Genomic DNA, 26,243 nt, shown 5'->3' with positions numbered 1-26,243 from the left:
TGTGTGTTGGTGTGTGGGTGTGTGAGAGTCATCTGTTTTTGTGTGTGTGTGTTTTAATCTTGTGCTTATTTGCATTTCTGTGTGCATACCTGTTTAGGTGGTGTGTGAGAGCGTGTCTGCCTCTGCATGTTGGTACATATTTTATGTGTTTATGTGTGGGTGTGTGTGTGTGTGTGTGTGTGTGTGTGTCTTCTTCACTGTGAGTGCGGGTTGTCTCGTCTTAACTGCTTCTGTTTGAGGTTTAAAAACCTGGTTTAAAGGTCAAACCGGCTCCAGATGTGAACGCAAACTCAACTCGGAGTTCAGTTCAGGTTCATTAAATGAACATTTAATAGAGTTTAACAGCTGATAGGATAAAACAAGATAAGATTAAAAAAAAAAGATATATATAAAGAAATAAACGAAGAACAGAAACAGAATCTGAGCAGATTATATGAGATGAGATCTATGAATCTGAATGTGATAGATTAGATGTGAGAGATTATCAACATGTGATGTTACAGACCTGGACCAGGGAGCACTGACTTCTTATTATATGAATTTATGTTAATTTCAACAGTGACGGTCGCTTGGAAACAAGATGCAGCTTCTGTCTGAGTATTAAAATGGATTAAATGTTTACTGCCAGTGACATGTTTTATGTTTAAACTACGGATTAAATACTAAACAGCTGGTGAAACACGTGTGAAACATAATTTTATTTTCATGTCTCGACTATAAAACATTTAGCAGGAAATGGTTATTGCCAATTGTCTCTGTAGAGCAGCTACACAGGAAGAAAACAGGCCTTCAAAAATAAAGAATAGGTGTCAATGAAGAAGAAGCAGTTCTTAAAATTAGAAAAAAATATTCAGATCTAGAAAAATTTAGTTTTTTCTGTGCTTTCATTTTGTATATATATATTCTCATTCATACTTAAAAAAATAAACATAAAATCCACTCACTCTTCATCATCATCAGAGCTGATGACAGTGTGATGTGACCTCAGGGAATTGAACCTGTGCCCTCTTTGCTCCGTCTGCACGTTCACACTCAAACTCATCAACACTTGGCAGTGTGAGAAAAAGTCTCTCACACACACACACACACACACACACCCACAGGTCGTTTTCAGCTGGATCAGCTCTGTGATCAGAGATGTTATCTGTCTGCTCTCCCAAAGAGAAAGAGAGAGGTGTTGCCGTAGAATCAGGTGGTAACCATGGTGACGAGGAGACGGTTTACACGGAGGAGGCTTAGATAGATAACAACGAGCTCATCCATCTGTGTTGTTACTGAATAGCAGCAGGATTAGGATACTGTGTGTGTGTGTGTGTGTGTGTGTGTGTGTGTGTGTCTGTCTGCTGCCGGTAAACAGCAGCAGCTCAAACACAGACACCGTTTGTAGAGAAGATTAATAAAGTTTATTATTTTGTAGCCTACAAACTTTATCGGTAGTGCTACAGCTGTGGCCTAGATGGACATATCTGAACTTCTGGATGACATCTGGCAACATCTGGACAAGGTGTTCTTGATTTATCCTCACAAGGTCGACATCTTTTGATTTTTACTGAAATAGGCTAGGCTACTTGCTGTTGGTTATGTCAACATGCTAATGTTAGCATTTAGCTCAAGGTGCAGCTTCATGAAGCCACCAGGAAGCTGTAGTCCAGTTTCTGTTACAAAGACGATAAAGAAACAAGACGCCCCACAACGAGTCAGTTTCCTGTATCTGTGTCCCGTGGGTTTCTCCATGACTCTGCCCCCTTTAGGAGACCAGCAGACCATAACTCCGCCCCTTTTAGGAGACCAGCAGGCCATAACTCCGCCCCCTTTAGGAGACCAGCAGGCCATAACTCCGCCCCTTTTAGGAGACCAGCAGACCGTGACTCCGCCCCCTTTAGGAGACCAGCAGTCCGCCCCCTTTAGGATACCAGCAGACCATGGCTCCGCCCCCTTTAGGAGACCAGCAGATCATGACTCCGCCCCCTTTAGGAGACCAGCAGACCATGACTCTGCCCCCTTTAGGAGACCACCAGCAGCAGCAGGTCTTGACTCTCTTGATTCCAGTGGGAGAAGTGAACGTGAGCTTGGATTATGGTCGATTCTTTCACTCCATAGTCACTGAAGTAAATATTGGACTCATTTTTCACAGGACATATCTCCTTTCTGAACATTTTGACACTAAAATGGACAAATTTCAGACAAATCAGGAGAAAATTAACTTTTTCTCAGACTTTTCCAGTCTCTGTCTCAACTAATGTTCGCGGACTCCCGTACCCACTAATCTTCGTAATGCTAAATATAACGGTTAGCTGTGCACATATTTAATAGTATCATGAGAATACTGTATATACATTTCTCACTTTCCTCTACCGACAACTTTTATAAATCCACACACGTTCACAACATGAGGTGGGGGGGGACGGGTGACCACGCCCACTAAGGAGACAGGAAGTGTAGCTGTAACATCTCATATCATTGGTGCAGCTTTGTAATGAGCCATCTGGTCATAGTAGATGATCTTTGGCTTGATTGATGATAATAAACACAACAAAACCCATGAGCTTGTTGGTAAAATGTGACACAGAGGAGCTCAGGGAGATGTGGTTTGTTGTATTTTTCCAACACCATCTTCATCATCTTGTGCTGCCCCCTAGTGGTGAGATGTAACCAAACAGTGATCTGGAGCCTGACCTGTGCAGAGACCAGACCTGGATCTGTTGGTCTGGTTCTGTTTGTCAGACGAGTCCTGGTCCAGGTCTCACTCTGAACATCAACAAAACCTTTTAATAAGTCGTCAGAGGAGGAGACGCAGAGACGAGATGCTGCGGGCTCAAAGAGTCCAGATGGCAGACACACAAAGAAATTTAGAGAGGAGGAGGAGGAGGAGGAAGGAAGGGATGAAGAGTGGGGGAGGGGAGGGAGCAGCAGCTTGTAAAAATGATTTGACCCAGAAGATAAAACAGTGGAGATAAAAACTATTTTCCTGTCGTCACCTCCCCCTCCTTCCTCCTCCTCCTCCTCCTCCTCCTCCTCCTCACTCAGGATTAACAGAGTGAAACAAACAAACTCGTCTCTGAGTCTTTAACCGTTTGTTCTCTGGTTTTACTGACTGAGACTCGTGACCTTTGACCTCAACCTCAGGTGTTCAAATACCTGCAGGAGGAAACTAAAGGACAATTTTCACCTAAATCATAAACACACCTGCAAGTTAGATTTTATTTTGAAGGTTTCCAGTTCATTATTGGCAGTTTTTCCATTATGGTATATTTTAAACTTTATTAACACCACCCAAAATTAAAAAAGACAGTGATGTTTAATACATTGTTGTTTTGTAACTTATTCACCAAAATCATCCAAATATTCAACAGTGTTTATTTTCAATAAAGACTATATTTTTGCAAATACATTCTAACATTATTAGAATATAAATTTATTCTAATCAACAAAACATTTAAGTTTTTCTTTATTTTTTCCTGTAGTTTAGTAAAACACAGTTTCAAGTGTTTGAGAACCAAAACACTGATGCTCTTTAGAGGCTGTAGCTCCACCTTGTGGTCACTCAGTGGAACTACAGACATGAGCTGTGTTAAAAACAAGGTTTAGATCTACTGTAAAATAGGTGTGTGTGTGTGTGTGTGTGTGCGTGTGTATGTGTGTGTCTTTTACAGTTAACATGAAGCTGATAGCAGCAGCGGCAGCAGCTGTTTAACTTTGGGAACATTAAATATCCATCTGCCAACACCTTTACACTTCACTAGTTTCACACATTAACATTAATCTGCTTTGTTTAATCTGTGTGAAAACAACAGTTGAGTGAAATAATCAGACACTGAAGCTCCTGTGAAATATTTTTTTTCCCTTCAGATTAAACAACTAAAGAGGAAAATGGTGTTAATGTGAACGTCTGAGTAAATGCTCGTCATGATGCTGCGGTTGAACGTCTCTCTGCCTCTGCTCTAACTCTAATGTTTCTACATTGATGAAGGAAAAGTATCCTTCATCACCGCCGACTGCTTCTCTGTGACATCTATAATAATCAATTTAATATTATCATCTAGTGCAGGATGTGGTTAGTTAAAGTCTTGAAGACGGAGACGCTCGACTTCCCTCCATGTTTATTTGATCTTTTTTCTTCTGCTGTGATCACATAGATGGATGTACAGTCAGCAGTGTGTGTGTGTGTGTGTGTGTGTGTGTGTGTGTGTGTGTGTGTGTGTGTGTGTGTGTGTGTGTGTGTGTGTGTGTGTGTGTGTGTGTTATAACGCAGCGGTGAACTCGTCTTCACATGACCGCTCCTGTGACAAAGCGCCGAGCTCTGACTGCATGAGTGCACGTGAATGTCGAGCTTACATAAGCTTCCTACATCTTTCATGGCAGAGGAGGCTTTTTATTCTGTGTCACTGGAGAAACGGGACGTTCGTTAGTGTCTCCACGACGTCCACGCTCATGTTGACGTTATCTGCATCCAGCTGCTGCACACACACATACACACACGGATAGTGTATGTTGAGTGTTCACACCAATAGAAATCGTTGAAACATTATTAACAGACCCAGTTTTCTCAGATTTTCTTTCATTTTAAAAACTCTTCAGAGCTTCAGTTGTTTATTTGTTACCTTTCAAAATAAAACCCCTCTTCTTTTATCTCATTGATCACTGATCATGTCATGATTTGGTTTTTAAATCGGATAAATTCAGTTGAAAAGTGGACGTTTATTGAATTAATACATCAAATTATTGCTATGTACAGTAAACTGCTTTTTTTTCTCTTATGAATTTCTTTTTTTCTTTGAAAACCATTTTCATAAGCCTTACTTGTCTTCCACCTCTCCTGCACAATGTTTAATTAAATTATTTTCATTGTTTTTATGTAGGCTATATAATGTGCAAATAAACTAAACTAAACGATGTTATGAAGGGGTCAAAGGTTGAGATGCCTTTTCACAGAATTGTTGTCCTAAAACCTTGTTGTCCGAAACATGCCCCTCCTCTTTGACCATATTTGGATTTGCGGGGAGTTGGAGGCGGAGTCAAGCTTTGCCAAGATAGCGACGGCGGAGCTCGACTCCACTCTGAGCTTCATAAACCTGCTCACATCCGTCTTTATTTACCTTTTATATCTAGTTTATGTTCAAAGTCTGACAGAAACACAATCAATGTCCATAGCAACAGTAGCAAAAGGGGGCGGGACTTCAAATAAAAGGTCAAATAACATTTTGGTGATTTTCACCTGTGTAGCTGTGATTTGTAGCATTTGATGATATTATGAATCTGAGCTGATCTCCTCAGACATTATCAATTGTCCCAGATCAATTTTGTTTTTCACTTTTGTTTGACTCTTCATCCTGACCTCTCCTCTCCTCCTCTTCCTCCTCTCCTCTTGTTGTTGTTGTTGTTGTTGCAGTTTTCCTGCGCAGCCACAAGAGTCTGGAGTCTGTGGATCCTCAGTTCACCATGAGGAGGAAGATGGAGCAGCTCAGAGAGGAGCTGGAGCTGATGGAACAGCTCCGAGATGTGAGACACATACTGATTATTATTATTATTATTATATATATATTATTATTGATTATTTCTGATGGGTAGATTCGCAGCAGCTGTAAAACATTGAGACTGCGTTTCAGTTCTGTACCGCAGACTCTGGTTTTAATCAGCTGATCCAGAGTCTGTGTTGTGTTTGTATGTGAATGTGCAGTCGCTGCTCCTGCAGATGGGTTAGAGTCCAGATGGAGACAAGATGATGTTGTGCACTTTTATTTTTTGGCTTGTGTGCAGGGAACTGAAATGAACTTGATTTTACTGGTTTGCTGTTGAAGCTGAGCTGAATTTATTTATTTTTTACCTGAACTTTAAAAAAAACTTGAAGTGAAATTCTGAGCTGGTTTGTCCTGCCACAATATTTTGACAATATAATATACAGTTTAGGATTCACATATACTTTATGCTCTAGCTTATAATAGCTCATAACATTTACTAAGAAAGAATAAAAATAGGTAGTTAAAAACAATCAGACAAATGACAACTTATACAAAATTGGGCAGTTAAAGCAGATATCATCGGCACGGCCGTTTCGGCTAATGCTGTGTTCAAGGCAGGCTTTTGAAACCGTAAGTTACAGCTTCAAGTCACAACTACGACTTGGTAGCGTTCCAGGTAACCCGTAGCTCGTGTTTTTACCGTCCTGTTGTCTGTGAAAGTTCCCTATAACGGCCACTCGTAACTTCCGACCCGTAAACTCGTACCAGATCGAACTGGTATGACTTCACAGGAAGGAAAAACACAAAGTACGAGTTTCCTTGAACGCACCATGAGTTAGCAGCCCCCGCCCTTGTCAGGCATCAATTGGTCCTCGTGCTACGTCACCACATTCACGCGCATCCCTTGGCTGCACACACAGCCCTTCATGCCGTTCTCTCCCCTCATTGGATAACACTTGTATCCCACAAGGAAAATTTTCTCCTCGGGTTACAGCAGAGCAGAGTGACGGAGAGACTCGTGTTTAGGCTGAAATACTTCATGTAAGTGATTGCTGACGGAAAATAGGACTATTTAGGACTTATATTAACAAAAACATTCCACTGATATCTGCTTTAATGCAAAGATACAGATATAGAGACTATAACTTTAAGTGTTCAGAAGAAAATATAAGAAAATGACAGAAGACGTTCAATCTAAATCCTCAACCCAAAAAACTTTTCTGTCTTTCTTTTTGGTTTTGTGAGTTTTGTGAGTCCGGTCTGTTGTGATTAAAACCTTTTGTGGACTTCCGGTCAAGACATGCTCGTGACAGACGCATAGTCAATCGCTCCGTATCAGTCAGTATCAAAATTCCCCCAAACTCGAAAACTTTAACTTGAAAACGGAGAATGAGTGGGGGGAAACAAAAAAGAGACGATTCGAACCGGACAGAGAGAGTAATTGAGCAAGAAAACCCACAAAATAAAAAACAAATCGAGCCGACCGACGAGGAAAATGGCGACATGCTAGCTAGCAGAGACGGCGGTGAAGCTAAGGACAACAAGCTACTACAGAAACTGTCTGCCATCTCAAGTAACATCCGTGATTTCCAAAACGACATTCACTCAGCTATTTCCGAGCTCAAGGGAGACTTAAAGAAAGACTTTAAGGACGAGCTAGCGACGCTGAGACACGAGCTAACCCAGAAGCTAACAGACGTCGGGACCAGGCTCCAGGGTCACGATCAGGCGATCACCGAGGCAGAGGAGCGCATCTCGGATATGGAAACAAGCGGCGCTGCAACTAAAGAGGCTCTTTTGAGTCTGCTGAAAGAACACCACAGACTGCAAGAGAAAGTCACCGATTTGGAAAGCAGGTCTAGAAGAAACAACATCCGAGTTTACGGAGTGTCGGAGGGCTCAGAGGGCGACTCGATGATAAAGTTTATGGAAAACCTGCTGACCACGGAGCTGGCTCTCCCCGACGGCATGTCCCTGCAGATTCAGCGGGCTCATAGAGCTCTGACCCAGGAGCCGGGACCTGACGCTACACCTCGGTCTATTGTGATAAACTTTCAGCAGTATGATGTCAAAGAAACGGTGTTGAAGCTGGCCTGGAAAAAGAAAATCCACCTGAACAACAAACCGATTTTCTTTGACCATGATTATGCATACGAAGTGATGGAAAAACGCAGAGCCTACGGGGGAATTAAAAAAGCGCTGAAAGAAAAAGGCATTCGCTTCCAGACCCCATTCACGCGGATCCGGATTCACTGGAGCACCGGCCCACGGACCTATGAGGACGCACACCAAGCCGCACAGGAGCTACGGGCACGGGGCATGGAGGTGCCCGCTGCCAGAGGGGATCTAGCCCCCAACCTTGAGGAAAGGATTCAGAAGGCGTTCCCATGGCAACGAGTGGCCAACGGAGGAAAACAGATGCAGACCCGAGTGAAAGAAAAACTCCAGGAGTTTAGAAGACCACCATCCCAATTCTAAAAGCACTAAAACCCCATGCAGATTAAAATGCTGTGAGTAGACTGTTAATCAAAGGAGATGATCTGTTCTTTTTTACTCTCTCTCTTTACTTTAATAATAATCTGTTGAAGTTACTGAAAAAAAAAAAAAAAAAACTGACTGAACGGTTAATAAGAATGTTGGACTAATTAGTGGACATGGAGTGCACCGGCTGGTTAGCCACTACACCACTAAGGAGGGCCCCAACCATCCAGGAAGGTTTTTTCCCTCCACCCACCAACAGGGACCCTAGAGGGACAAAGGTCCCTCAGTCACAGGAAGTTTGTGTATTCATTTCTGTTACGATGAGCGTAAACACTTGTTCTTGTTCTATGTTCAGTACAGGGGAGAAATGTCTTTTTCTACAAGGGAAATCTGTTTTTGTTAAAGTTATAGCATCATACAATTACAGAGGTAAGCCGACACATACAGGGACCAGATAATGAAAGTAGTGTCTCTAAATGTGAACGGGCTTCGTAGCCCAGTCAAACAAAGCAAAATCCTTCTTAAATTAAAAAGAGAAAACATAGATATTGCATATCTGCAAGAAACCCACTTGACGGAAACTGAACATGAAAAACTCAAAAGACAGGGGTTTAAATATGTCTTTTCCTCCTCAAATAGATCTAAACATACTAGGGGAGTAGTTATTCTAATCTCGGGTAGGGTGACATACGAACATATGTCTGCTATTAAAGACAAGGAAGGTAGATTCATAATGATCCGTGGAAAAGTTGATGGAAATTTATTTACCCTATATAATGTATACATCCCTCCTGGTTCAGAACCAAATTTCTATACCCAAGTAATTGAAAGGATCACAACTGAAGCACAGGGGACTTTAATTTGCGCAGGTGACTTTAATACCACATTTAACCCGAATCTTGACTCAACAGCGACAAGAATGTCCCGCCCCCAAAAAATAACAAAGAAAATTAATTTGCTACTATCAGAAATAGGATTAATTGATGTTTGGAGACACCTAAACCCATCAGCCAAAGACTATACCTTCTATTCATCTCCTCACTCAACATATTCTAGAATCGATTATTTTTTATTATTCGGGACAGATAGTAGCAAAGTACAAGATTGCCATATTGGAGCAATGGACTTTTCAGATCACTGCCCACTCTATTTGTCCCTAGAAAATACTCATAGAAGGAAGCTTTCACATTGGAAACTAAACCCTAGTGTACTCAACAACGATAGGACAGAACAATTTGCAAGAGAAATTCAAGAATACTTGGAGTTTAATGATAATGGAGAGGTTTCTCCGCCCATACTCTGGGATGCCTGTAAGGCAGTAATGAGAGGGAGGGTGATTGCAGTGTCGTCTTTTCTTAAAAAACAAAGAGAAGTTAAAATTAAGACACTTCAGACTGAACTTAAAAACCTAGAATCTGAACACAAGGAGTCAACAGACCCAAAGGTTAAAATAGAAATAAAGAAGAAAAGAAATCAGATTGAAGAGTTATACTCCCAAGAGATTCAAAAGAAACTACTTTACACAAAACAAAAATACTACGAAGGGGGTAGCAAATATTCAAAACTATTAGCATATAAGTTAAGAAAACAACAGGCAGACAATGCAATATACAAGATAAGGGACCCAAAAACCAAGGTAATTCACCACCAAATTCAGGAAATTAAAGACTGTTTTAAAGAATATTATGAAAAATTATATTCTCAACCTCAAGTTAATACCGACCAAAAAATGGAGTCACTATTCGAATCCTTAAATCTACCAAAACTCACAGAAGAAGAAAATAAAAGATTAGTCTCAGTAATTTCAAAAGAGGAAATTTATTCGGCTATCTCAAGACTCAAAGCCAATAAATCTCCAGGTGCGGATGGATTCAGTTCAGAGTGGTATAAGAAACTGAAGGAGGTTTTGACACCTATTCTATTAAAAACATTCAACTGGGTCCTGGCTGAAGGGGAAACCCCTGAATCATGGAAAGAAGCGATTATATCGGTTATACCTAAGGGAAAAAAAGACAAATTAGACTGCGCAAATTACAGACCTATCAGTGTGCTCAATTTGGACTATAAATTATTTACTTCAATTATTACTAAGAGACTTGAGAAAATCTTACCTCGAATAATCAATATGGATCAAACAGGTTTTGTTCTTGCACGTCAGACACATGACAATATTAGAAGATCTCTACAAATTATCAGACATATAAATCAAAACAAAATACAGGCCGTTTTAGTTAGTTTAGATGCGGAAAAGGCTTTTGATTCGGTTAGATGGAAATTCCTATTCAGTGCTATGGAGAAATTTGGTTTTGACCAGGTAATTATTAATACATTAAAAGCCCTTTATGACAAACCATCTGCTAAGCTAAAAATCAACGGGGAGCTTACAGACTCTTTTCTGCTGGAGAGATCAACAAGACAGGGCTGTCCCCTAAGTCCAATCTTATTTGCGATTTTTATTGAGCCATTGGCACAATGGATTAGACAGAACAACAAAATCACTGGTATAAACATGGCAGCAGGTGAACAAAAGCTGGCCCTTTTTGCGGATGACGTGCTTGTTAGTCTTTCAAATCCAATAGAATCTCTGCCAGCGTTGATGTCTGTTTTAGATGAGTACGGGTCATACTCAGGGTATAAATTAAATACAAAAAAAACCCAGGTCCTTAGTTTTCAATTTGATCCCCCTCAAAGTCTCCGCTCCATTTACCATCTAGACTGGGACAAAAGTTCTATAAAATACCTGGGAATTCTCCTTCCCCTAGATATATCAAAAATAGAAGAAATTAACTATGGCCCTCTTAAAAAAGAAATTATAGCAGATATCAACAGATGGAACTTAATCCCTTAATTAAATATCAGTTCTCGTATAGATTCGGTCAAAATGAACATTTTACCAAGACTTTTATATTTGTTTCACTCTATACCAATTGGGAAACCAGAATTATATTTTCGAGAGTGGGATAAAATTCTTTCCAGATTTATATGGGCAGGGAAGAAGCCAAGAATAAAATATAAAACTCTACAATTACCAAAAGAGAAAGGTGGTCTAGCCCTCCCCTGTTTGTCAAATTATTATAGAGCAGCTCAAATTAGGCCATTAGTGGGATGGTGTACACCAAATTATAGCTCAAAATGGAAAGAAATAGAAATGGCAATGGGAAAGGGGCCACCAGTTAATAATTTAGTTGGAGATCCTTCATTAATTAACCTCCTCCCAGATCCCCATAACCCATGGATATCTGGCTCCTTGACAACATGGGGCGAAGTTATAAAAAAATATAATCTGAAGAGAGGAGCCGAAATGTTTAAATGGTTTGCATATGATCCAGATTTTGTGCCGAAAAACTATGACACAAGGTTCAAAAACTGGACAGAAAATGGACTTACAGCCTACTGCACACTCTTTGATCAGGATAAGGTTTTGAGCTTCCAGGACTTAAAAGAAAAATTTGGTTTGCACAATCAAGATCACTTCAGATATTTACAAATTAAGGACTTTATGAGCAAGAAATTCCCAAGCGATGTTACTACAGGAAGGGATGAAATTCTTAGAATTTTTCAAAGAGCCTACAAGAACGTCACCCTCCAAAAGATAATATCTAAGTTATACTCCGCTCTTCAAAATCTTAAAAGTGATCATACTTTGGACATTAAGGAAAGATGGGAAGCAGAGGGAGGCTTCACAGTCTCTCAAGAAGATTGGGACAGGACCTGCAGACAACAGTGGTGAGTGACAAGCTCCCCCTCCTGGAGGGAATTCAGTTGGAAAAATGTGACTCGATTCTTTCGTACTCCTGCACAAAAGACCAACTATTCAAATCAGACTGCCTGTTGGAGATCCTGTGGGAATACTTCAGCAAACCATTTCCATATCTTCTGGAACTGTCCCTCTGTGACTCTATTTTGGAGAGAGATTGTTGGAGTCCTGGAGGATGTTTTCAAAAGGAAGATGTTTTTAAATTTCAAAGTCATATACCTATGTGATCTGGATGGACTTGACCTTCCAAAGAGAGACAAATACCTTCTGAGAGTGTTGCTAGTGGGGTGTAAAAAGGCTCTGACCAGAAAGTGGTTTAAAAAAGACAAACCAACAATTAATGAATGGATTGATATCATTTATAATATATATGTTATGGAGAGAATTACATTCAAACTCAAAAACCAATATGATATTTTTGAAGAGAACTGGTTGAAATGGCTCAGCTACGTGTCAACTGTAAGACCTGATTTCATATAGATCATAAAGATAAGGCTAAACTCTTGATTAAGAAATGTTTTGCTCCATATCCTCAAGAAACACCCTTTTATGTATGATGTGTTTATGCCTGACTCGGATGCTCCGCTTAATGAACAAATCCTCCCCTTGTCATGTTACGTTTTGTTAACCTGTGTGTTTTTGTGCCCTGTTGGCACATTTTGTATGTGTATATAAAAAAAAACCAATAAAAAGTAAATTAAAAAAAAAAAAAAAAACCTTTTGTGAGTTTTGTGAGTCCGGTCTGTTGTGATTAAAACCTGGTCTGGACTCAGGTCTCAGTCCAGAGTCGTGACCTTCAGCTGCAGCTGCTTTAAAGCTCCTGAGAGACGCTGCTCCTAAAAATAGAAACAATCGGTAAACAACAATACTGGATCTTTTCCCAAAAAAAAAAAGAAAAAAGTTTTTGTCCTCGTCTAAACTCACAAAGAACCACAGCCCACACACACACACACACACACACACAGATGATATCAGTGGGATGTTGAAGAACCTGGAAGTTCTGGTTCCACCTCGATTATAAATACTGTGAGTGAGGACAATGGAGGACAACTCAGTCTCTGTCTGTCTCAGTCTCCGTCTCATCAGTGTTTCCTGTCCGTCATTTAACCCTTCACTCACCTGTCTGCTCCTCAGAGCATCGAGAGCCGGCTGAAGGTCGTCCTCCCCGAAGACCTCGGCTCGTCTCTGATGGACGGCGTCGTCCTCTGTCACCTGGCCAATCACATTCGCCCGCGCTCTGTCGGCAGCATCCACGTCCCCTCACCTGCAGTGGTACGTCCCATCTGTCCCATCAGTTTCTGGTTTATTCATCTCAGCTTCTCTCTGGTTTTTATTTTCTGTTTCTTCCTCCTTTCGCCTTTTCTTAATCCACCTCTCCCATTTCTGAACACTTCACCTCTTTCATTTCTTCTTGCACTTCCTTGCTTCCAACTTTTCCTCCTCCTTTATCTTTGTCAAATCGTCATTTTTCCTATTTATGTTTTTTCCGTCACCATTACTCTTCCAGCAGACCTGGTGAAAACAGCTTTATAAATAGCAGATTGTAATTGAATGAGACGTTGACAGTTGTGTTTAAATGCCTCTTTGTGCCTCCAGCCCAAACTCAGCATGGCCAAGTGTCGGAGGAACGTGGAGAACTTCCTGGACGCTTGCAGGAAGATCGGCGTCCCTGAGGTAAGACGTGATCCTGGATCTGCAGTACTGAACCTCCTCCGACCACAGCAGGGTCGTCTCTCTCTGAACTGGGGGTGGTTTATACCTTTGTTCCATTATCTCCCATAATCTTCAACAAAGATTTTAAACACAGCAAAAGATTCAACGTTTGCGTTACACATTAAAAATACACAGTCAGAATAACTTATTTATTGTAGTTTGACTGTTGTAGAGTGACTTCAGCACCCTGATGTCGCAAAATTCATCAAAATGACTCAGTCAAATATAAACATATAAACACAATACACATATTTTCTATTATCAGTGTAATTTGCACTTTCCAATGATATAAACATTGTTTATAAATGTCTAAAAATCTCCTTCAAAGTCACATAGAAACAATTCTCCTCACAGCTGCAGAATTTTTTAACTCCTCTTTAGTAATTTGGCTTATTTTGTATCAGGTGACAAAACAGATCTCAGGTCATTGTTGAGTCCACAGCAACAGAGGAAGGGTCAACCAGAATAAAACACAGATTATAAAGTAACACATCGATTGCCTGTGAACACCCCCAGTTCATGAGAGGAACCTCCTGACCTCCAGATGTTAACTCTCTGTAGTCAGCAGCATGTTCTCAGTCGACTGATTAGTGATCAGATAAACACAGGAAGTAGAAGGAGCTGTGAAGGTGTCCTGCAAAATAAAAGTCTGACTTTTATTACTTACTTTATTAAATCAATGCAACACATGCAGATTTAATTATCTGATGAGTCATGTTGCTGATTGAGTTGAAAACTGAAACTGAAGATTTTTGCAGGACACTAATGATGATGAAGATGATAATACTAAACTGTGAACCAAATCTGGGAGGAAAGCCGTTGCTCCTGTCTTTCTGTTATAAATCTGGGGAGTTTTTCATTATTATAAATGTAATTTATTAATTAAAACTGGAGGAGCTCTCGGCCTTCTCCCAGCTCTGGTCGGATTTCTACCCTCCTACCTCTTTTTGTTTTTGTTGTTCCCATCGCTTTTAAACTCGGTCGTTAATGTCGACATTTAACGCTGATTCATCACCGCTGTCATCGCTGCCTGTGGCTTCAAGCTTCCTCCATCATCAGGACGGCAGCTTCAGTCTGACACACACTGGGTTTACTGTGTGTGTGTGTGTGTGTGTGGTCTATACCTCTTTTTTCAAATTCTTGTAGCATCATTCAGGCCAGGCGTGTAAAAAATGAGGAACATGGTTTCTGTTTGTCTGTTGTTCATGAGCTGTGACTGGTGCATTCTGGGAAATGTGGTTTCTAAAGAGACAAAGTAGTCCTAAAGTGATAGTTTGACATTTTTTGTGAACAAGACTTCAGATCAGCGTGACTCTTCTTCTGTCTGTGACTGTGGAGCTGGTTAGCTTAGCTTAGCTTAGCTTAGCTTAGCATAAAGACTGTAAACAAAGGGAAACCGCTAGCCTGTGTGGTGCCGCTGGTGGATAAAGTATGAATTGAAGGTGACGTCGTTCACATCTTTGACGTTTTTTTATGATTATAACTTAACTGGTTCTGGTTTTGAGCTGTTTTTACCTGTTTGACCTTTGACCTCCATCTCTGCTGCTGCTGCTGCTGCTTGCTGACTGTTTCCAGCCTCTGTTGCTAACTGGCCGCCACTGTTACTGTTACCTGCAGCCTGAACGCTTCACTGACTGCTTCGGCTAAAGAGCTAACATGCTAACGTGCTAACAGCTTCTGTGCTAACATGCTAACGTGCTGCGGCTGCACTGGCTCTTTCCCATCAGCCACCTCACCTCCTCATGGCGGTCCGCTTCCTGAGAGAGGGAGAGAAAGAGAGGGAGGGTCGGAGTCGCTCCAACTCTCTCTCAGCAAGCGGTCCTGCCCGTTGCCATGGTAACCCCTGCCTGCCTGCCTCCCCCCACCTCACCTCCACCAGCTCACGCTCTTATCTGTGACCTTTGACCTCTGTGTCCATTGGTTATAACCTCCTGCCTTTTCTTTCTCTTTTTTACTTTTCCGGCTGGATCGCACCACGTCTTCCTCCTCCTCCTCCTCCTCCTCTTCCCTTCTTCTCCTTCATGTGTTTTGTTTTTCATCACCATCATCATCCTCTTCTTTTCTTCTCATTCCTTCATCCTGCCACTTTTTACATTTGTTCTTCACTTCTTTCCCTCCACCCTTTTCCTCGTCTTTTTTTTTGGGTTCTTCATCTTTTGTGGAGAATATTTCACTCTTCCCTTCTCTTTTTCCTTCATCCTCCTCTCTTTCCTCTCTCCTTCCTGTTTTCTCCTCCTCCTCCTCCTTCCTTCCCTTCTTTCCTTCTCACCTCTGTCTTTTATTTTTTTTAAATCCTTCATCTCTAATCATTTCTACCTCTCCTCTTCTTCCTGGGTTCTGGTTCTTCCTCTTCTATATTTCTATCATCCCTTCTCCTCTGCCTTTCATCCTCCTCTCCCTTTTTTGGAAACTTCACCTCCTCTCTCTTGCACTTCTTTTCCTTTGACTGCCCTCCCTCCTCCCATCTTCATACTTCATTATTATTTCTTACTTCCTCCTTCCTGCCCTTTCATTTCTCTCCCTCTTCTATCCTCTTTCCCTTTCTCTCTCCTTGTTTCCTTTCTTCCTTCCCTCATTTCATTCCTACCATTTTTCCTTTTTTTTTTTTACATTTATCCCTCCTTCCTTCCTTCCTTCCTTCCTTCCTTCCTTCCTTCCTTCCTTCCTTCCTTCCTTCCTTCCTTCCTTCCTTCATGTATTCCCCCTTCCTTTCCTTCATTTATCCCTCCTTCCTTCCTAACTGGGGCGCCAGTCTTCCCTCTGTTCGCCCTACGACATCACCCAGTGCCGCCTGCAGCCACTTCGCGCCACTCTTCGGGCGCTGGTTGCCTTGGATACAACCTCTCCGGACAGGAAGCGGGAAGAGCCGGTCTCGACTCCGAACCCCGCCGCCTCCTCCTCCTCCTCCTCCTCTCCCTCGTTGGTTTCTGTCACCACCCAAACCCCGGCCCCCGCCTGGCAAATCTGGGACATTGTGGGCTCCAGCCTGGTTCACATCCTCTGCCTCGTTCTGCTCTTTGTGGCCTATAGCTGGAGCGAGATGACGTAACCGTGACAACAGCCTCCCGTCGGCCCTCCTCCTCCGCCCTCATTCTGCTCCTCCGGGCTGCTTCTCCTTATTTCTGCTGCATTCATGTCACATGGGGGAAGAAAAACAGAAATCACGCTCAAAATCCACAGTCGTCGTTCTGAGTGAAAATTCATCTGAAGTTCAGTGACATAAAACAGATAAAGAGTTTTTACACAAGGTTGAAAAAAACAAAAAAACATAATGAATCAATTAACTTAAACATTACTCGTCGCCATCTTGGCAGTGCTTGACTCCGCCCAGCTAATCCAAAAATGGGCAAAGGGGAGGAGTCTGCAAACATACGCTCACCCACCTGTCACTCAGAGGGGCCACAACCTCAACTATACATAACTTACGTCATAAAACATAAACTGTAGAGTCACTGTACGTTCACACCAAAAGCTTCCAAAGAGGCAAAGTCGCCCGAGAATGCACTTCAGACAAGACAGCTTCCAAAGCGGCAAAATATTTGTAGCGGCTTTGGTCGCTCTTCATGTGACTGACGTCAAAGTTCGATCGCGCTGGTCATTTGAAGGAGCAGGACACATGGAAGGACACCTCTATTCTGACCATAGACTGTAAAAAGAATGGACGTAGCATCCGTGACGTCACCCATTGGTTTGGGGGAGTCTGTTTTGTGCCGCTACTACGGGGGTTTGAGCCGCGCCATGTTGGATTCTACTTGCCATATTTGGAGCGGTGCGGCCGTTGGCCGGCCGAGAACCCGCCCACTGGCCTCGTAGCAGCGGTCGCCGGACCTGTCACTCAACGGTTCTGCGCCCTAATTGGCCAGAACTTTAAACCTAATAACAGTAAAACGGTAGAGTTTAAAAAAAATTCACCCCCCTCAGAGTGTGTGCGGGGGTAGAAACTATCGGTTGAGACCAAAAAAATGAAATGTACCAGGCTGTAAATATGTTTTTTAAAGCTGTAAAATCGGCTATTTTAACATGGGGCTCAATTGGAGTTGCTCCCTTCTGGAGCCAGCCCCCAGCGACAGCCCAGGGGATTGCAGCTTTTTGAACGCGGAAGTGAGCTTCACTTCTCAGAACGACAACTGCCCCCTTGATTCTGACTGGTTGTCGCCGAATCACGTCATAGCTAATTATCATAAAGTTAACCGAGACTCAACTTCTCGTCTGGTGACGCTTCGGACGCTTTGGATGCTTTGGATGTGTTGGACGCTTATGAAACGCGGCTGGCGGCAGTCGACGCTTTGGTAGCTCAGATCACTGGGCTCTCATTGAAAATGAATGACATCCGGCGTTTTTGAAGCTTTGGAAGCTTTTGGTGTGAACAGACAGGAAATGACCTGTAGAGACCAAACCTGTTTCTGTTCCAGGCTGTAAAACAAAATAAATATTTATTTCTGCTGTACAGTTACAGAACATTTTAACGTGGGAGTCTATGAAGACTGACTCGCTGTTGGAGACTCACTCTAGTGGTCAGGAGAGGAACTGCAGCTGGTTTTTTTTTCTTACCTAACGTTGGTTCAACTAAATTTAGTTGAAAATGAACAACCATCTTTTTTAACTTCTTTCCTCTGAATTGTTGCATGTAAGAAATAAGATACTCTTCGCTGCAACTATGGGTTAGTTACATCGAGCAGCGATGCTTTCAGTGGACAAAGGACATGTGACTGTTACTATAAAATAAAACATTCCTGTGAACTCATCAGAGTTACATTTTACACAAAACACAAAAGTATTTTCAAAAAACTAATGACACTTATGACATTTTCATTTCCCCATGTTAGAGCAGTAAAACATGCTCTAACCAGAATCCTCCACCCCTCCCATGTGACGTGAATGCAGCCTCAGCATGAGCCGACACCTCTCCTCCTCACCTTCTTCTCCATGTTTGATTTCCTTCTTCTTCTTCTACTTCTACTTCTTCTTCTCGCCCGTTTGGAAACAATCAGCTCACACCAGACGAGTTTTTGGGTCTTTGCAATAAAGTGACATTGAAAACTCTTAACAGAAGCAGGACGAGTGGAAGCAGCAGGTCACCTGAGGTCGTACAGCAGCGACGTCACGTCTGTTCAGGACTCAGAGGGGTTTTCAATCCAACTGTAGATTCAGTCCAGACCTTTGTTTTGTGAACTTCTAAAACTCTTCTCCTCAGTTTAACTAAATCACTGACTTACGTCCAAAAAAACGGAGAAACCAGATAAAAGGGTGTTTCTGTATTTACACCTCCCGCCTGAAGAAGCCCAATCAGTGGCTGTGATCAGATTATTAATGCAACATGAAGTGAAGACAGTGTGTGGTGCACAGTTGTAGCTCGGTGCTACAGAGGAGACAATAATATTTTGACTAAAGACGGATAAACTTTCATTTAACTACATATTCATGTGCACATGATGGTTGGTCGCATGTCTTTAGTCTATTTGCAGCGTCTGCTGTGCGCAGCAAGGTTTAATATACACATCGACACTAGGGGGCGTGTAGGGATGACGAGCCGCTCCTCTGATGTTTAAAAATATTTTCTGGTTTCTCACCTTCGACTGACAAAATGACAGAAACTCACCTGGTACCACCGACAGTTATTTACATCACATGAATCAGTTCAGCCATTTAATTTGGTTTTTCTACACAAACCTGTTGTTGAAAAGTATCTGCAGCTTTAATTGTAGGGCCAGACCGATATGGAGCTTTTGCTGATGTCGAAAATTAAGTTAACCGATTACATTTTTACAAAAAAAAAATTTCAAAAAAAAATTAAAACAAATAGCTGTTATGGCCCCTTAAATATAGTTCAAACACTTGTAACAAAGATATGAATTGAAGGCAAGGCATTTTACTGTTTTCAAATACTTTTATTGTCAAACATTATTACGTGCAGCCAAGCAGCATATGAAAAACAATGATATAACATCACAAGCCCCTCTAATATACAGCTTTTCAAGGTACAAATGATGTGCAAAAACTAAGTTAAGCTCTGAGAAATAAAGTAATAAAGCAAAAAGACAAGTCTGTTTACAACATCTATCTAACGGGTAGGTGGATGAAGCAACGCAATAGAAGTCACTGGTAAAACATGACTTGAAATGCGCCTCTCTGACGTCCTGTGGTATCAAGTTCTTTCCTCCATCATTCAACTTTTGGCCGATAAACGATTATTCCCTGTTGGCTATAAACAGCAGATTGATCGGTCGGGCCATATTTAGGTGGCTCCAGGCAAGGCAAGGCAATTTTATTTGTATAGGCAGTTTTTACAAACAGTTTGTCTCAAAGGGCTTACATGGCATCATAACATCCTCTGCCCTTAGACCCTCACACTGACTGCCCTTCTCACAGGGAAAAATCAGAGAAACCTCAGGGTGAGCAACAGAGGAGGGATCCTTCACCCAGGACGGGCAGACGTGCAATGGATGTTGTTACAGACAAGAAAACAGTTTACAACAGAGAATGTCAGAAACATGGAAATGTTAACAACGGCTGAAGGAGGAAGCTTCTGATAGGCAAGGGAAGCAGGGAGAGCTTAATGGGATGACTGGGTGGCAGACTGGTTCATGGGAAGGGAGGTTGCTGGAGGTCTAGTGGACGACAGGCTTTAGCAAGACAAGCACAATGTCCACATCACAGGAGCTGCAGTAGTAAAATGTGTCACAACATTGCTTTGCACTGGTGATATGATGTGACAGAGATGCTCTGATCTACAAACCATAGTCTCCAGACATAAAGGAAACTTTAAGTTTTGTTTGTTTGGAACAAGATCAGGTCACTGTTTTTAAGAAAAATAATGCAAAATGCACAATAACGATAGTAAATCCTCCAATATCAGCCCCATTAAAAATCTAAATTTAATTATTCTGTTTTCATCCAAATTTATCTCTTTAACTCAGACAGAAAATAAACATGTCGGCTGAGTCATCGTGTCATAGTTTCAGGATCGCAGTCAGACGTTTCCAGATGTTGCTGCTGAAACCTCCTACGACATTTTTGTTCAGAAAAACCAAATAAGAACATTTTCATTCCACAAATATTAAACTCTGACCATCAGATGGTTCCTGCACAGATAGAGACTGGAGTTGGGTTTGTGTCAGTGGAGGTTGTGTCTTCACGCTGGTCGCCATAATTTAAAAGTCATTAAACTGCATAAGCACATGATCCCTGAATGATGCGTTCAGTGACTCGTCACTATGGAGCTGCACAAACAGTATTTGTTTTCCAAGTTGTGATTATAAAGAGTAAACGGAAGCCATATTTCAGTAGTTATTGATCATTTGACTCCATCACATGTTTATTTGTGTTTAATTATTTAAAAGTTGACTGTACTGTCTTGAAAAGATGTTGATTTTATTTATTTATGATGAATTTATGAAATTTAAACTTCTCTTTAATTGACATCATCAAACTCGGCTGTATCCTGATATGCAATGTGACTGTTTCTGGAGATTATCTGAAGGGCTACAGACACCAGAGGAGTTTATGACGTTAGCTGAATATTAGTCTTCTTAATATAAGAGGTTTGATACCTAGAGGATTAGCATTGTAGCTCTGTTTATACATGAGAGGAACTAAAAAACTAAGGATTGTGGAGATGTATGGAAGCCCAGAGGGACAGTTGGGAAATAATAAACAGTTTCAACCAAAAAACTACAATAAATTACTACTTTAATCTTTTTATTGGCGCTAATCTTCAACTTTCCTCTGAGGGACTGATGAAGAAGAAGCATCTCACTCTGATTGCACTTCTCAACATTTTATTCCTAAAAACATGGCGAAATTAGATTTTTTTTTTTAGGGCTGGTGACAGTATTTTCTCATTTACAGAGTGATAAAAAGAGATATCCAAAATCACCTCTGTAAAAACCTCTGACTCTAACAAAATAAAACAAGAATTTCGAAAGGGGCTTTATCCATTTTTCAGATTTCGGTTCTGGAAGTGTATGCAAATTAGCACATATTTCATCAGATATTGCCTCATATACATATTTAAACATAAAATTTGACAAAAGTTGTAATACAAAAAATATTTGTCTTAAAGGATAATTTCCGTTTTTTACAACCTGGACCTTATTTCTAGCATAAAATACGATCATTTTACTCACCCAGACAACTTTGGTGTCATTTGGAGTTGTTTTGACGAAATTAGCCCCAGTGGAGCGGCGCGTATATCCGTATAATGCGAGAGCACGGGGCACGCAATGCAGCCTCTAAATAACACATTATCCGCCGCAAAACTTGTTCATTTCACCAATATTTTGTTATGATACACTAGTGCTATTCCCCTCCGAGCCCGTGGTGGCATGTTATCAACATCCAGGGTCTGTAGGTTGACCTACTGACCTCTGACCTGGATGATGTCATCTCTGAGCGCCGCCCGGCTCATTCTGATAATAATCATTCCGCTTCGGCATTCAGGTCCATTTTTAGCTCAACTAGCCAGATCTTTAGTGAGTCCAGGCTGCGGAGAGGAAGCCTGTGGAAGCTGAACTTCATCCAGCTGCTCATTTTGTTCTGACAAGTCAGAAACACGCAGAAACGAACCATAGCATTAGCCGTAGCAAGTTAGCCGCGCTGGGCAGCGGTCGGAGATGACATCATCCAGATAAGAGGTTAGTTAGTAGGTCAACCTAGAGACCCCGGATGTTGATAACATGCCACCACGGGCTCGGAGGGGAATAGCACTAGTGTATCATAACAAAATATTGGCGAAATGAACAAGTTTTGCGGCGGATAATGTGTTATTTAGAGGCTGCATTGCGTGTTCTCGCATTATACGGATATACGCGCCGCTCCACTGGGGCTAATTTCGTCAAAACAACTCCAAATGACACCAAAGTTGTCTGGGTGAGTAAAATGATCGTATTTTATGCTAGAAATAAGGTCCAGGTTGTAAAAAACGGAAATTATCCTTTAATGTAAGTGATAAACTTGGGAAGTTTCATGGTGATATCTGTTATTTAAATTTTTTACCCTATATTCACCTGCAGTGTCTCCTTTTATCTTATCTTAGCAAAACTGTTCATATTCATAAGGGATTAAGTATCCCTGTTGTCATGACAGCGCTACAGTAAGAACACCATATTAGCACAGATTGAAGTAAAGTGGCATTATTAGCTCAAACCTGATCGATCACCAGAATATGTTATGGGTTTTTTTTTTCCACTTGTCCCTTTTGGGCTTCCATAGGTACTTCCTGTTCCCACTGCAACTAAAAAAAACATAATTTCTTAATGTTGCCTGGCAGCTGATTGATTGGTTGTTGGACTAACTCACAGAAACTGAATGATGCGTTCACTGGCGCTTCGTATTTATGAACGTCATCCAATGTTCAGTTCTTCTGTGACACACGTGTGTGAGTGTGATTGTTTCAGTTGTTCATCTTCCTTTATTCATATTGTTTGAATTAATCTGAGCAGTTAAATGACTCGATTGACAGTGATTGATTGATTGCTGATGTGAGTGGACTTCCTTTGTGTGTGTGTCTTTTTCAGACCTGTGTATGATATTTGACTGTGTGAAAGTCGGAGGTAATAAATGAGGTTCAGGCACGTCGTCTGCTCAACAGTGTCGTTGTTGTTGTTGTTAAGGTCGAGGTTATTGAGTCTCAACAGGAAGTCAGAGGAAACTATTTGAACTGTGAGGAAGTGGACTTTATGTTTTTTTGTTTTTTTTATTTAGAAGATCTACACAATCTTTGTTAGTTAAGTATGAGGCCAGAGGAGCCAGGAAGTAGTCCAACACACGACTCTGTGTTTTAATAACAGAGAGACTCAAACTTCTTCAAGTCAGTGAACCTAAAGCTTCGTCTGCAGCTTCTTCAGGTTCAGACGTCTTCATTTTGTCTTTTTTTCTTAATATACAAACATTTTCCAACAAACCAAAAAATATTTTTTTAAGAAATCGCTGCACTGCTAATATTTTGTAGTTTTTTTTTAAGTGATATAACAAAAGTGGCAGTGTTTAACACCACATTAACAAAAGTGATATAAATATAAAAAGTCACATATGTATTGAGGTCATATTATTTTAGGTCGTCTGCTTCATACAACAATTATCATTAAATTTCACACAGATGGTTTGTAATTTACACAAATCTTGGCAGCCACTTCCTGTCTTTATGCTAAGCTAAGCTAGGCTAACTGTCTCCTTTCTCCAGTTTCATATTAACTCATTGAGTGCCGCGCTCCTTTCCAAAGTTTTAGTCAAGTGTACCGGCAAATTAGACCATATTTGACTTTTTATTTTAGAGCCATAGTGTATTCTATATTATTGCCACCAACACATACTGTAGCTCATTTGAAAGGTTTAACTTTATCCTTCAAATGGCCACAAACCGTTTGTTTCTACGTGCCTCCGTTCCTGAGAAAAGTCAAGCTAAACATGGCTGGGTTTCACCAAAATCCCTCCTTTTTTTCTAGAAAAGGAGATAGAGCGTCTTTTATGAAAGGTGCTCTGTTTGTGCCTGTCGCTCTTCAGACACTCGCATTTCTGGATCAAAGGGCTCGTATAAGATAAATATACACAACAATTGTTGTTCTATTCACAAAACCACCATCGGGGGCGGGGGGGGCGCCACTAAACAACAATAACACAGACGCACCGTGCCGTGTCACAGCCTCTCGCCGCGGAACGTGAGGCTCTGCCGGCCACAGCGGCTCGCGAACACCGGTCCCACCGGTGGTCGCGGTCCGTCTGTGGTACGGGTCGGTGGTGCCGGTCTGCTTTGACCCAGAGACCATCAGATTTTACCGCGGGAGGACTTTGGGGAGGACACGGTGTTGCTCCAGATGAAGACCGGGCGGGACAGTGGGCTGAGAGCTTCCTGGTTCTGCTCCGAGCTGCTGCAGCCTCGCGGGTGAGAGCGGAGCAGCAGCGGAGCAGCTGCTGCATCCACATGCAGAACTCCGTTTGCAGAAGCTGAGATGATAAAAACTTCCAGATCATGAGCTGTCATGTGACTTTGATCGTCATCTATTTCAGTTCTCCTCGTCGTAGAGTCCCCAAATTTACATATAATGTGTATTAAAGTGTCTATTTTCATAATTTAAAAAAAAAGCAAAAAACGAAAAATTTCGTTTTTGGCACTCAACGCATGGGAACGAAAAACGAGAAATTACGTGGTTGGCACTCAATGAGTTAAAGCAGAAGTAAGCAATCCGGTCGTTTTGGCTAACTTCTTGTCAGCCGATGGAGTTAGCAGTCCCCGCCCTCGTCCCTACGTCACCACATTCACGCGCATCCCTTGGCTGAACACACAGAGAGGACCGCCCCTTTATGCCGTTCTCTCTCCTCATTGGATAAAGGTTGTAGGATACAAGGAAAGTTTTCTCTTCGGCTTACAGCAGAGCAGAGTGACTGACAGACCCGTGTTTCAGACCAAACACTCTATATAAGTGATTGCCGTTGAAAGATTAAGACATTAAAACAAATATTCCGCTTACTTCTGCTTTAAACAGATGTCTGACAGAAGATACGTTTATTTCTCCAATAAATGTTGAGCTGCTCCTTTAATCTTTTTCCTGCTCGTACTGGGCTGTTGTAGTATACAACCTGGTTATAGACCGGGTCTGGTTTAAATGACATATTTCTCTGACAACTATTGATAGTAAGTTTGGGAAAGTGAGGGAGTGAAGGAGGCAGGAGCGAGGGGAAGTAGTAATTTCCTGGATCGAACCCACCACTCTCTGTGAACATCTGAACATTTCAAAGCATCGTGACTAAATCCTGTGTTTGGCTGCTCTTGTTCCTCTTCTTCCTCCTCCTCCTCCTCCTCCTCCTCCTCCTCCTCCTCCTCCTCCTCCTCCTCCTCCTCCTCCAGGACAAGCTGTGTCTCCCCCACCACATCCTGGAGGAGAAGGGTCTGGTGAAGGTCGGCATCACGGTGCAGGCGCTGGTGGACGAGGCCCCCTCCCCCTCCTCCTCCAAACTCACCCTGCTGACGTGAGCGAAGGGGGCGGAGCTTCCACTAACTGACACGTAGCTACAACAACAGACGCACGCCTGGACCAAGACGCCGGACGCCACCGCACAACTCAACCCGCCGAACCGCACTGCACCGAACCGAACCGAACCGCACCGCACCGAACCCCCGTCAGTGTTTTCTTCTATTTCCAGGTGTGAGGGGAACTGAGGGTCCGAGGGGAGTTAGTTACTGATGAATCAGACGAGGGAGGGAGGGAGGGAGGAGCTTTCTATCAGTTTCAGGTGTGAGTGAAAACCAGACCAGACAAAACCAAACTGAAGGGCATCAACACAACAACACTTTGTTATTTTTTGTTTTTTGATTGTTTGGTTTTTTATTTTTATTTTTTATTTTTTTTACACTGGTTGGTACCAAAACAAGACGACACAGTGTCAGAGCCACAGAGACGAGGGCGGAGGGAAATCTGTTTTAAAATCTCTTAAAAGTGTGGTCCATTGTGTTAATTTAGGTAATCGGATCACAGGTTTTTGATCTTACAGTAATGAACTAACTAACAGTCCCACAGAATCACTCAATCTTTAGTGATTTAAGTGTTTTTTGTTTGTTTTTTTGAATTTCAAAATAATGCCAGCTTTTATTGTGAAAAGCCAAAGGTTTCTGTTGCTTAATAGTATAAATAACTTAAGACCAGTCGAGTGAATCAATTGGACAAATAATAAAACTTTTAATAAACTGTGACCCACATGTGAACAGAAAGCCACAAAAAAAAAACAGTTCAATTTTTATTATTAATTCATCAGTAATCTGACAAAGTTCTGGAGAAAATGAAATAGTTTGGGAATAAAGTTGTAATTGTGAGCGAATTGATTCGTCTCAGAGACAAAGT

General features: G+C 41.7%; 1 protein-coding gene across 8 annotated transcripts in view; it reads left to right on the top strand.

Annotated features, from left to right (window-relative positions):
- Positions 1-25,688, top strand: part of lrch1 (leucine-rich repeats and calponin homology (CH) domain containing 1) — a 102,847-nt gene extending 77,159 nt beyond the window's left edge. For 3 of the 8 annotated variants that reach the window (XM_085764413.1, XM_085764411.1, XM_085764414.1), the window contains 4 exons: positions 5,390-5,499; positions 12,832-12,969; positions 13,294-13,371; positions 16,163-16,565. In XM_085764413.1, coding sequence (XP_085620539.1) covers positions 5,390-5,499; positions 12,832-12,969; positions 13,294-13,371; positions 16,163-16,459 — 623 coding nt within the window. In that variant the 3' untranslated portion in view covers positions 16,460-16,565. Of the gene's footprint in view, positions 1-5,389; positions 5,500-12,831; positions 12,970-13,293; positions 13,372-16,162; positions 16,568-25,252 lie in introns of those variants that run through there. The other 5 variants (XM_085764416.1, XM_085764418.1, XM_085764415.1 and 2 more) reach the window with 5 other exon arrangements.
- Positions 25,689-26,243: the final 555 nt, after the last annotated feature.

The sequence above is a fragment of the Trachurus japonicus genome, chromosome 21 (assembly GCF_045865225.1).
Source record: "Trachurus japonicus isolate A0001 chromosome 21, Traja_1.0".
NCBI lineage: Eukaryota > Metazoa > Chordata > Actinopteri > Carangiformes > Carangidae > Trachurus > Trachurus japonicus.
This window is presented reverse-complemented; position numbering and strand designations above follow the sequence as displayed.